Raw genomic sequence first — 13070 nt, 5'->3', positions numbered from 1 at the left:
AGTAAAAGCTACATCCTCACACGCACCCTCCACCCATTTCTAGAACAGTATTTATCATTTTTGTGCTTACCTTGAGGTAGTTGGAAAGTTGAATGATTTCCTAAAAGTGAAAGAAAAGTGCAGTAAAATCCAGATTCAGTTTGTGCAAACCTTCTATTTGATTATATTTTAAAATCAGTCACTTAGTCCATAAAGGAAACGATCTCGCCAGAGCCTGCAATCAGTGGTATGAGTTCTAACAAGAATTAAATGGGAACCCTAAGTTATCACATTCTCTGGGCAATGCTAATAAGCTGTACAGACCTTTACTGTGCTTAGGCTTGTGCAGTAATATAGCTGTTCTGTCATTCATTGGCTCAACCCAAAGTAGGTATTTCACTGCAATCAGTGCTTTCCCTGGAACAAGACTGTCCCTGTCTACTGCATTAGATGTACTGTCATAGATCTTCCTGTCAGTAAATTAGTTTCCAGCAATCTGTCATTTACATTCCAAGAAGAAATAATCAGGAGCAAATCCTGCTTTCGTTGACACTGTTCAAACCCTGGGAGTGCAGAATTTGGTCCATTAACGTTAATGTTTCTTAGGACAACAGGATTCTCGTAGGCATTTCCGTACAGGTTATTCATACATTTTGCTTACCTTATCTAGCACTGCTATTCCACAGCTAAAATAAAAAAAGACAAGGATTTGCTTAAGATGGACGTGATACAGATTTATGAAAAAGATCACAAGAATGGGTGTGCTGAAGATACTTGCTAGGAAGAGGAGCAATCATATGACGATTCATAGAACAATAAATAACGCCAATAAAAATAATTCTTTACACTTGTATAGCACCTTGCATCTAAATATGTCAAAGTGCCTTTACAGGTATCCATGAATCCCCAGCCCTGCAGAAGCAGGAAGAATGTGCTCCTAATAGGATAGATGACAAAATACTTACTCTGTTTGTTGGCTTGAATTTTTCTTTATTGCACTAGAATCTGTTAATGTTTGAGTGCCTGTTAAGATAAAATTGAGAGGGTGGGCTACTGGTTCCTAAATTGTCAGCAGATAGCTAGTGTAAAACCCCTCATTCACAGCTGCACCTTTCATTCTGAAGGCTCATAAAGTACTTTACCAACTATATATAGGGATTATTTCAGCCATCGCTGGGATGACACATGGCAGTTTAAACTGCACACGGCAGCATAACACAACAATTTAGGGCGGGAGTATGCAGCTGAAAATACAAGTGGAATTTAAGTAATTTACCTAAGCTAAAATTTGGCCAAGCTACTGGCAAACACGCCTATTTCTGAGAAAAGTGCCATGGAGATTTTAATGATCATAAGTGTTCAGAGCCTCCATTTTACGTCTGTATGGCTCCCTCTGCAGCACAGTGCCATTTTGCAGCAGGCTGGGGCACCGAGGTCATTACTGACTCAGCACAAAGAATAGCACCTGGTGAATCAACGTATTCTTATCATGCAGGGTTTGGAAAGGGAAAAATGTCAGATTTGGCTGATACAGAACATCCTCCTTAAGCACTGGAACAGGGCTTCTAGGAACAGGAACTCTTTTGGCATGTGTTAGTATTGTGTCTGATCCTGCTCCCATGCAATTCAGAGGCAAAACACCCATTGATTTTCAGAGGTGCAGGTTCCAGCACATTGTAATTTGGCACCTGAGGGGATTCTTTATCAGTACAGATCCTCTTTCTCTGCCTGCTTGGGAGTCCAAACCAAAATAATCCAGGTGATTCCCTTGAACCTCGGAGGTTTAAATAAAATGCAGCCCCCAGATCCCAGTAAGCTTGAGTTCCCTTTTGCAAAGCCTAAGCCTCATTTAGCCAGTCTTCTTGTACCTCGGCTAAGCTTGGAGATGTCTTTGGGGAGGATGTTTTGTGATGAAATGCCACAGGAGTGCCAGTTGTTCTGCGTGCGAGGATCATTGAGACTGTGCTGGGGATGTTTGTGATGAATCATGGAGGTGCTGTTCTGAAATGAAATGAGAGTTTAATTTTTATAATGGCCTATTAAAAATCAGGAGAGAAAAGGGGAAGCAACTAACCAAGTGGCATGGTGTCACTTTGAATTGTATAGATCAGGGGTAGGTAACCTATGACACCAGGGCCAGTGCAACCTATTAGGTGACCTAGGTGGTCGCCTAGGGCGCTAGGATTTGAGGGGTGGCATTTTCTTTGGCGGCGACTGGATCTTCGGCTGCCCTGGTCGTCGCCGGCATTTAGGTGGAGGGAGCTGGGGTAGGGGGGCGCAGGGAGGGCTGCCTGCAGCAAGTAGGGGCGGGGGGGGCGGCACAAAGGGGAACTCCTCGCCTCAGCTCACCCCTGCTCCGCCTCCTCCCTGAGCACGCCGTGGGTGCCTCACTTCTCCCGCCTCCCAGGCTTGCGGCGCCTAAGCTGATTGGCGCCGCAAGCCTGGGAGGCAGGAGAAGTGAAGCAGTGACAACGTGCTTGGGGAGGAGGCGGAGCAGGGGTGAGCTGGGGTGGGCAGCTGCCGCACGGCTCCCCGGGCTGAGGGAGGGGAGCTGCCATGGCGGGGTGGGGGGTACCTCAGGGCATGGGGGGTGGGGAGCAGCCGGGGGGGGTGCCTCAGGGTGGAGGAGGGGCGCCTCAGGGCAGGGGGATGGGGGAGGGCGCAAGGTGGAAGTTTCGCCTAGGGTGCAAAACATCCTTGCACCTGCTCTGTATGGCACACGTGCCAAAAGCGGCACGCAAGCTGGTTTTCAGTGGCACTCACACTGCCTGGGTCCTGGCAATGGTCCGGGGGGCTCTGCATTTTAATTTAATTTTAAATGAAGCTTCTTAAACATTTAAAAAACCTTATTTACTTTACATACAACACTAGTTTAGTTATATATTATAGACTTATAGAAAGAGACCTTCTAAAAACGTTAAAATGTATTACTGGCACGTGAAACCTTAAATTAGAGTGAATAAATGAAGACTCGGCACAGCACCCCTGGTATAGACTGTGCAACTGACCTGGGGAATAATATGGGTGGAGACTGAGGGATACAGTGATTTTTGGGTTCAAGGCCTAATTTTTCAGAAGGTGCTGAGCACCCTCAACTCCCACTGGAGTCAGTGCAAGGTGTAGCCACTCAGCAACACTGATGGGGCAGTGGGGGAACCTGCTAACTGCTGGTAGACTGTGAAGCAGCAGGGAAAGAAAGTGCCTCTGAGAGGCCAGGAGGGCAGTTGCTTCACTAACCACACGCAGAGTAAGAAAAGAGCTTTTGATGCCCTGAGTTAGCTCCTGGCTGGCATTGCTGCTAGCACCTGGCTAGTTGTAGGCTTAGATATTTGTTCTGCACTCATCAGAGTTATATCTGAGTGCCTCTCCAGGATCTCTGGTAGTAAGAGCATGAGCTCTTTTCTCCCTTACTTCAGTTTCTCAGAGCCCCCTGCAGGTACTAGGATGAGAGTAGTTCTGCAGCCAAAGTTACAGGCTCATGGGCTGCAAGCATGTGAACGCCTGCTCCAAGGTCTTGCTGTCTGGCTTGTAATTAAACCCAGCGATCAAAAGAAGTAAACGGTAGCATGAGGTAAATAATTGTCCTCCACACTCATGCCTTGTAGAGGAGCCCCCAGGACATGTCTGTGCTTTTATTTTATTGTCCTTGGTTGTTCATTTAAGTTAAAAGACCCTTGGATAACTTTACTTAGGTACGAAAACAGATGGGGGGGATTATTTCATTTGAAAGGCTGTGAGTTTAGAAGGTACAACCTGATTGTCTGACTCTGGAGCATTTATGTATGATCGTAATCTGGTTTTATTAAATGCATTGGCTCATCTGGTTCACTGCTGGCTACGTATAACATCGGTAGGCTTGGCAGAGTCATTTTGATTTTTATCCATTTAATTTTTCACAGTTGAGAGAAATTATGGGGCAGTCAACATTACTTGTCAAAATATACAAAGTAAATATCCTTAAATCAAACTCCAATAAGTTCTCAAACAGCATTTTTAAAACTTTGCCTATCTGTAAATTTTGGTTACTATCGAAAATACTTGATTGGTTGTATATGTGTGGTGATATCAATGTTTACCAATGTTTACTGATAAAAATCTAATACTTCCAAGCCTAAATATAGGATAATGTGTAGTTTGTAAGAAGGATGCTGAAATTAGGACACAATCAGACACTCATTACTAACTCAACATGAGAAAATTCCTCCCACTAAAGATGCTGGTGGGAAATCATGCATCCATAGGTTCATCCAAAGAAAGCCAACTGCTTATGGTGATCATCTCAGATCTTTTGATGAGAATGAGAGGCAATTTGCACAAGTGGAAAACAATTATTTTGCTACCAAAATGCAGGTTTGAACTACGAGAAATGGCTGCAAATCTCCCTCTGGGTCAAAGTTCAAGATTTTGAAAGCAGGAGAGGAACACAACGAGAGTGACAGGACAAAATCTTGCCCTTGATCAAGTTTGGGAATCATCAAGGAAATATCCATTTTTGTCACTGAATTCTCAGTTTTTTGCCATCAAATATTTAGACCCTAATCCCAAACCTCTTGTAGTCAATGGAAAGACTCCCATTGATTCTAGTGAACATTGGATAAGGCCCATAGTCAGTAGCCAACCATCTATGAAAAGTATGATTGTCATAGCTGCAGCTGTTACCTGGAGGGATGTGGGTGACCTCAAATCCATCCAGGAGGATGCTTCCTTGGGGGTGCCTGTTGCACGCTCTAGTCCTGGAGATGCCGGTGTCCCAGTAGGAAACCTCACTTGTTTCTTTTCTTCTTCGGTGGCTAAGTTCCTTCTCTTCAGGAACTCTTTCTGGCGGGGGCTCTGGGACTGCTCCTCTGCCTCCTTTTTCCGACATTGCCTCACATGGCGACATGTGGTGACATTGTTTCTCCTCCACAAGCTCTCACGGGTCCGTTGCCAGCGCTCACACTTCTCGTCATAACTCTCACTCAGACGCCTGCACCGACGTGGGGACGTCTCAGTTTGACTGATCATATTGTCCACGGCTCCACACACAACACACCAACCTGTGATGATCTCCTGGCTGCTTTGGTGAAGTTCTTTCCTAATGAAACCAAAGGGGATGGGGGAGGGAGAGACATTTTAAGTGAAAACAAATGATCAGGTTGGAGGCTGAATAAATGTATGAGACACCCCAACTCTAGGAATATTCTCCTTATTCAGTGGATGCAGGTGGCATCCTTTTCCCAACATCTCTCTATTCCCCCCCCCCACACGCTAATAAAGGATTGCTCCTTGAAGTAGATTTTCCAGTGTTTTATCCAGTTCAGTTTCAATCATGTTCAAAATAATGAAGTTTCTACCACCTTCCTTGGGAGATTTATTCTTCGATCTTAGATCTTGCCATTATCAAATACCTCCTGCTGTTTGGTCTACATTTTTTTTTTTGCTCAGTTTCAGCCCGCTGCTCCTAGTTATAACCCCTTGACCCACCTAAAAAAGTAAGACTGCAGCAAGAATAATGGCTCCTGGTATTTCCGAAGTAGTGGCCTTGCATTCCTTTTCTCCATACATATATTTTTCCAGTCTGTTCCCAAAGACTAACTGTAGATGTAGGAAATTTGCTATTATATAATTTACTTTTCATGCAGCTGCATGTATTTCTAAATCCTGTTTGCCTTCTGTGCACACCCAGAGAGGCCTGGGACACGGAGCTTGTCTGCATGGGTTTTTCTATAGAACCTTTGGAAAAATCCCATGTTGTTTCTGTCTCATCAGTTTTAAGAGCCCTTACTATCTGAAGATAATGGTAATGTTGAGTGCTGCATTATTTCAGCTCCCCTTCCTTTCCACTCACCTTTTGCAATAGCTTGACTTAAATGGTACATTCCAGTTTGCACTCTGCACGTTTTTCTTTCCTTTTCCTCACCAAAGCTTGTCTGGCTGTAATGCCGTGTCCTTAATTCTCCTGGCTAGTGGCACTGCCTCCTGTCCCCTTCTGTTGTAAATATTAAATACATTAATGTTTACTCTTGTTAGAAACATTGTTGGACTCAAGATGAGGGGAGAGCAAGCAGGAGAGCTGAATGGCACTGCTCAGCCCAGTCTCTTTGCCTCCACTTCTGTTTGTGTATAGCTCAAGCAAAGCAGGTAGGTTGCACCAGAGGCCTGCCCTAAGAATGAGCTCCTTTGTTTGGGCATTACCTCCTTACACTGTGTACATGTGCAGAGTGAATGATAATCCCTTCCCTCCACTTCCTCCTACAAAATTCTTTGCTCACTTGCAAGCTTCTCTCTTACTTGCTTTACTAGATTGTGGCCACATGGAAGGTGTTTGGGTCTTCTCCTCTTCACCAGTGAGGGAGAAAACAGACCATAACATGACACATGCTGACAAAATCCCTAAAACGTTACATTTTCCCTCCTACACCTCCTTATTAGCCTGCACTTTTTCCTCAAGGACACATAGCTGGTGGGGTGCAGGCGGTGGAGGGCATCGCCTGGGTCCTAGTGCCCACACAGTGTGTGATGAAGGGGACTGCCCTGCTCGGTTCTGGGCGTTGGGGGGAGGAGTATCACACTGCAGCCCTGGGATGGAATATCCATTTTATTTTGACTAGCTAACAGGATCCAAACCGAGGGCCTGGTTCTCCTTTCACTCACCCTGGTTTTATCTCCATTGACTCCAGTGGAGTTACTGTGGATTGATACAGGTGCAAATGAGCGAAAAAAGCAAATTCCCGTCTCCAGATTTTCAAAAGTGCTCAGAGCCAGCAGCTTCCATTCAGAGCAATGGAGAATCTTCTCTATCCCCACTGAGGATAGTGCGAAGCTCTTTGGAATATCTGGCCATTTAGGGTATATCTGCACTGCAGCTGGGAACGATGCTCCCTGCCGAGTGAGACAGACTCCTGCTAGCGAACTAGCATGCTAGAAACAGCAGTGTGGATGTTGCAGCTCAGATGATTCTCAAGCCCATCTGACCCCCTGGGTCTGAGCGTGGGTGGATAGCTGAGTAGTTTTTTTGGTAACTGGAGCTGCAGCTTCCACACTGCTATTTCTAGCACACTAGCTCAAGCCCTGCTACCAAAAAAAAAAAAAAAAAAAAAGGCACTTGTGGAAGGCATTCAAGGGTTTTATGCATAACTACTAACAGAGGAAGGGGAGAAAGGAATATATAGATTAGCCAAGAAACACAGAAGACTTGGCAGCTGCGAAGTGTGTCAAAGAAGAAAATAGAAGAGAACTGGTGGAATGTAGTGAAACCATTAGGAGATGGCCAAGGTTTTATGAGAAACTGCTCAATGAAGAGAATGTGAAGAAATCGTTGTGGGAAGTATGCGCAAGCAGCAGCTTCATAAGCCCTACGACCAGTGTGGAGCCTCAGCACTGAAGACGATGAAACATGGGAATGCAGTGGGAGTGGACAGTGTACCACAGGAGGCATTTAAAGCAGTGGTTCTCCAACTTTTGCACTGGTGACCCCTTTCACACAGCAAGCCTCTGAGTGCGACCCTCCTTATAAATTAAAAACACTTTTTTTGTATATTTAACACTATTATAAATGCTGGAGGCAAAGTAGGGTTTGGGGTGGAGGCTGACAGCTTGTGACCCCCCATGTAATAACTTTGTGACTCCCTGAGGGGTCCCGACCCCCAGTTTGAGAACCCCTGGTTTAAAGCATTCACCCATGAGGTCGTGGTGATGATGACAGACTTCTTCAACTTTCTGTACTGGGAAATGCCCGACAAGTGGAGGAAGAGCACCCTGGTCCCTGTCTTCAAGCGTAAAGGAGATGTGCAGGAATGTAGTAATTACCAACCCATCTGTGATGCTCTTCTCAGGGAGTCCAGAACCATAAGCTCACTGTGTTACCTCTCTGCCTCAGCAAGAGAGAGCTTTCCTGGAGCTTAAACAGTGCGACAGCCTCCTGCTACACCACTCTGTCCACCTCACCAGCAAATATCTCCACACTCTGCCATTCTAAACTTTGCCTTGCAGGTAACATTTAGTGAACCCTGGTTCCTGAGTCCCCTAGAGGCATCTTTCTGCAGCGTGCAGTCCCTCTCACTTGGACGCTCATCGAAATTAACAAAGTCTCCTGTCTCCAAAAAGACAGAATACACCTCAGCCTGTTGGCTCAGTTGTGGATATGCGCCTCACTTTAATATAACAGGACGGGGATGGTTTATTAGTATAACTAATAATATGTTTCTTAATAAAAATACAGATTTAAGTGATCGTGAGCAAAAGAAAAGAGACAGGTCTGGTTACAAACAAAACAAAACCTACTTTCTAGTGACTGAAACTTAACTTTAACAAGCTACAATCTTTGCCTGAGCAGCTTTCTCACTCACATCAAGCTATCAGCATCCCCAGCCACTCAGGCAGAAGGATCCACCATTCACAGCATCAAAGGGTGCTGATCCCTTTGTCTTCTTAGTCCAAAAAGCCTTTGAAATGTGTTCTTTGAATATAAACCCAGACAGAGTTCCTCTCCCCTGCTGCTTGTTCTTCGGGGTGCAGGTGCCAAGCCTCCTCTTCATCTCATCTTCGGGTCAATTTGCTTTTTTGGATTCACTTGATCACTTTGTTTACCTTCGATACAAATGTCTTTCTATTGGCCTGTGCTTGTAATCAAGCCATGATGTTTTTCTCTTCCACTGTTTGCTTGATCCATGCAGACAAGTAAATCCACATTCCTTTGTCTAGGGCAGGCTAGTTTATCAACTGCCTCCACAACATATTTTAAGAACATATTTCCAGCATAAATACATAACTCTGGATACACAACCCGTACATACATCACACACGTTTTTTTAGGATACTCTATGAGACATAGTTTGGCTAAATATACTGTTGAGTGCACTCTTTGCTAATTGGCATAAAGGGGCTCTCAGGGTCACACCATCAAGTTAATGGGTAACACTGTGAAATGGCTAGAAAGAATTATAGAGAAAAGATTTTAGCAGGAGCTGGAGCATCAAAAATATGACAACCCAGTTGGGTTTATGTTTGGAAGGTCAACAATGGAGGCAGTATTGGCAACCTGAATATTGCAGGAGAAGTATGGGAATAAATTCCTGGAGCTGCACTTGATGTTTGTAGATTTAGATAAGGTTTATGGCAGAGTTCCTAGAGAATTGCTTTGGTGGTGCCTTTGGTTATGCAATCTGCCAGAGACACATGTTCGGACTGTGATGGATATATATGAAGATAGCACAACAGTAGTGAGAAGCATTCACTGAGAGTGTAGCTCTACATCAAGGATCAACCTTAAACCCAGTCCTGCTTGTGATTGTAATGGACGCCTCAATGCAGGACATTAGGGGAGAGGCTCCATGGAGCATACTTTTTGTGCCGTGAAGATGAATACAAACTGGAAAGGGACCTAGAACTATGGAGGACTGCATTAGAAGAAAACGGCTTAAGAATCAGCTGACAAAAGACGGAATACATGCAATGCTTTGTTGAGAGGGACAACATGAAGCCAGTAAAACTAGATGTACAGAGTTAAAGGCTGTGCAGTAACTTACATACCTCAGTGTACTGTGGAGCCATGATGGGGATGTGGATGCAGATATTAGGGATAACCTGACGAGCGCTTGGTGTAAATGGAGAGAGTCGGCAGGAATTCTCTGCGATAAGGATATGCCAGGTAAACTAAAGAGCCAAGTGTATAAGATCATGATTAAGTCAGCCATGATATGTGAGTCAGAATGCTGACCAGTGAAGCAGAGAGAACAACTACTACTTCACACTGCCAACAAGAGAATGCTCAAGCAGGTGCTGGGTAGGACAAGAGCTGACAAGCTATGCAATGAAATGGTACAAGCCAGGATTCAGGTAGCTTCCATCACAGAAAAGCTGAGGGAGTATAGACTGAGACGACTGGGTCACATGAAATGACAAGATGTAGGATGTGTTGGCCAGAGAGTTCAAAAGCTAGTAGTCACAGGACAAAGATCTCCTAAAAAGGGTAGTTTGAGATGCTGAAGGAAGATATGAAGAAGGTTGCTGTCAGCTTGGAAGACACACTTGACAAGAACACTTGGAAACTAAGAACCAGAGCTACAGACCCTGATCGACGGGAGAAGGCAAAGAGGAGCTCAAGCCCTGGGCTGGGAGACATGCTCCCAGCTACAGTGTAAACGTACCCATAGGGCGTGATTTTCAGTGGGTGTGAAGCATTGACCTAATTCTTCCTACTGAAGTCGGTGGGAGTTTTACCATTCACTTCAACAGGAGCAGAGTTAGGCCAACGCGGAATGCTTTTGAAAAATCCCAACCTTAGTGACTGGGGAACATCAAATGATTCAATCATTAGGGTGCAGTTCTAATAAGTACCCAAGGTTTTACCTTAGGGTCACATTCTGCTCTGAGTTGTATAGAAGTCAACTGGGAGTAACATCGCTAAGTGGAGGCACTCCTGATTTACACCAGTGTCATTGTGAGCAGAGTCAGCCCTTTTACAGTCATTTAAACAAAAAATAAAATAAGTTTTTGATGATGTCTGGCGGTTGGTTGGAAATTGAGATTGGAAATAGGGAGAGACTGCTCTCTTCCAGCTTTAGGTTTCCTATTCATAGCAGATCACAGAGCTTTGGAGGACACATGCCAGCATCTGTTACTTGGCAAGAACATAAACTGGCACTCATCATATGCATAAAGTCTCTGAGCTTGGGCTCTTGCCACTGGAGCAGTAGGCTAAGAGTGTGGTAGTAATATCCATTCCTAGCAAACATTTTTCAGATTCTCATTAACATATATTATATTGTTTTCATAGCAACCATTTGTTCCAGTCCTTAATGTCTTCGTAAGCTAGACAGCTTCATACACCCTTGCACTCAGAGCTGAAAGACAGACTAATTGAGATGTAGATAGATAAGATCAAATTCCTATCTAAATCCTTTCCAAGTTCTGGGAACTCTCTATCCAGGTACTTATTATGCTCCCATCACTCTTGAGTCTGAGAGTCTGACTGCCTGAAAGAAAAAATGTATCAACTAAAGTGAAGAAAAAATAAGGAAAATTAGTCTCTGAAAAAACAGGTTAAACTTTGTTCACTCTCAAATAAAAATAAGCGATTTCAGTAGCATTTATTTGTCCCAAACAACTGGAAAATCACTGACTTTGATGGAAACACTGAGGGCAATTAGTGGCATCAATTAAAAAAGTTTGTAAGGTTTTGGGGAAGGGGGAGGAAAGATGGGGGGATTTGATAATAACCTGCCCCACAGAATATTAAAAAAACCACTACAGATAAACACATTTTTTATAATGGCACAGCCAGAGCATGTCACTGAAATGTTTTCCTTTAACTAGAAGAACTCCTTTCCAATATGAGAACAGCCTTTTAATAACAATCCGACGGGCTTATGCTTTTATGTAGGAGAAATATATGCAAACTAGCCATCAACGCATCACCTTAAATGCTCCCCCAGCCAACTAGGAAAATGAAGACTTCCAAGATAATATTGAAATGAATCACTTTCTAAATGGCCCTGTACTTTTGGGGTTTTGGGTTTTTGTTTTTTTGCATTATTTGTTTGGAGATGCTGCTGACTCTCGAACCTCTCACTGTCCTTGAAATGTCCTTTTTTTCACTTAATTTTTCCACTCGTCCCCCTCTGTCTCTCATCAAAATCTGCTATTCATTTGTTTTTATTGTTGCAGACTTTCAGCTGGAGAAATCACAGAACTGGGCAACTCACATAAAACACTTAAAATGTTGTTTCCACACAGCTTTTATGTTCTTGACTTAATAGTTTCATTGTGGCCCTCGTTCTGGGCTTTCTCTCTCATGCCCAATCTTCCTCAGCACAGCAGGCTGAGGGTAGGTCTGGTGAACAGCTTCGTTGACATTGAAGTACATAATGATTGGGCCTATGCCAACACCCTAGAGCTGAAAACCCTCAGAAACTGGATCTGGATGTGAACTCACTCCTTCCCTTCTCCCCAAAAAAAGACAACTGGCCTCCAAACTTTTCAGGCCCTGGAAAAAATATTTTTCTCTGCTTATTTTTTCATAATTTAAAAATGGCCCAGTCCAGTGCTGAATTTGGGTGCTGCTGCCTATTCATCCGGGTGTGTGCCATGTACTCAAAGGCTGTGTTTGTTAGACTCTTTCTCATTACAAGCTGCTCAGCTACCTTCTTACCTGCTCTGACTACATTCTTTACAGAGCCTGCTTATTGTGCATCCCAGGAAGTGGGACTTGTTTATACGCTTGATTTAAACACAAAATACCTTCAAACTTTTAAAGCAAGAAAGAAACGTAAAGAAACGTGTGATCTATTACTCACCCCCCAAGCTGAGCAAACTTCTGAGCCCTTGCTGGCGACTTATGGGTTTTATTTTTTTCCATGGCCACCCAAAATTACTCTTCCTAATTAATAAGCGTGCCCTTTATCTCTCTTTTGCATGCTGTAACACTCAAACTTCAAGGGAAAAAAAAATCCCTTGCTGGTTCATGTTACAGCCTCCCAGTGTCAATCATGCAGGCTGAAACTCGGGGGAAAAAAACAAGACACAAATTGCCTCTCTTCTGTACATCCATAGCTAGCCACAAATCTAAAGGTTCTTACCTCTACGCAGCAAGGGCAGCCCTTAGGTGGATTCGCCAGATGTTCAGAGGCCCTGTTTTGCTCCCGGACCTCAGTTAAGCCCCATGCCAGAAAGGAGAAGGGTGAGCCCTGGGTTACTGGGTGCTAACACATTGCAACTGACATCTCGTTTGAATGACTTCTCTTTGCTGCTCTTTTTTTTTTTTTTTGAAACAGGAAATGTACTAAGCCGCAACACTTAACCCGGGTTCCTGTCTCTGCTTAGAGTTTGTGACATGGTAGGAGAGGCTAGGGCACAGGCTGGAGCATTGGTGCCCTGCACAGTACAGTTGTTTGGTTATCTTGTGGTGGGACGGGCTGCATACCACTATCGCCAGGGTCCAGGAGTGTCCTTTGCTGTTTCTCCATTTATCAGCCCCTGCAGCCTGAGGCGGTGCGCCGTCCTGAGAAGCTGTGCAGGATGAGCTGTGACTGACTCTGCCTTGCCGCCTTTGGCATGAGGAATCGTGGTGTTGGGAAGGAAAGTAGTGTTACTTGTAAACAGTCTTGTGTAGT

General features: G+C 44.3%; 1 protein-coding gene across 8 annotated transcripts in view; it reads right to left on the bottom strand.

Moving 5' to 3' along the window:
* TRAF3IP3 (TRAF3 interacting protein 3) overlaps positions 1-12777 on the bottom strand; it is a 28012-nt gene extending 15235 nt beyond the window's left edge. Inside the window, exons 1-7 of one of the 8 annotated variants that reach the window (XM_039534906.1) lie at positions 12537-12777; positions 5807-5947; positions 4639-5053; positions 1848-1980; positions 945-1002; positions 641-665; positions 71-100 (exon numbers count right to left, since the gene is read on the bottom strand). In XM_039534906.1, the coding sequence (XP_039390840.1) occupies positions 71-100; positions 641-665; positions 945-1002; positions 1848-1980; positions 4639-4983 (591 nt within the window). In that variant the 5' untranslated portion in view covers positions 4984-5053; positions 5807-5947; positions 12537-12777. Of the gene's footprint in view, positions 1-70; positions 101-640; positions 666-944; positions 1003-1847; positions 1981-4638; positions 5054-5806; positions 5948-6249; positions 6361-12254; positions 12315-12536 lie in introns of those variants that run through there. The other 7 variants (XM_039534902.1, XM_039534903.1, XM_039534904.1 and 4 more) reach the window with 7 other exon arrangements.
* Between the last annotated feature and the right edge of the window lie 293 nt (positions 12778-13070).

This window comes from Mauremys reevesii, linkage group 4, assembly GCF_016161935.1.
Source record: "Mauremys reevesii isolate NIE-2019 linkage group 4, ASM1616193v1, whole genome shotgun sequence".
NCBI classification, from domain to species: domain Eukaryota; kingdom Metazoa; phylum Chordata; order Testudines; family Geoemydidae; genus Mauremys; species Mauremys reevesii.
Note: the sequence above shows the minus strand (reverse complement) of the source record. Positions and strands in the feature narration are given on the sequence as shown.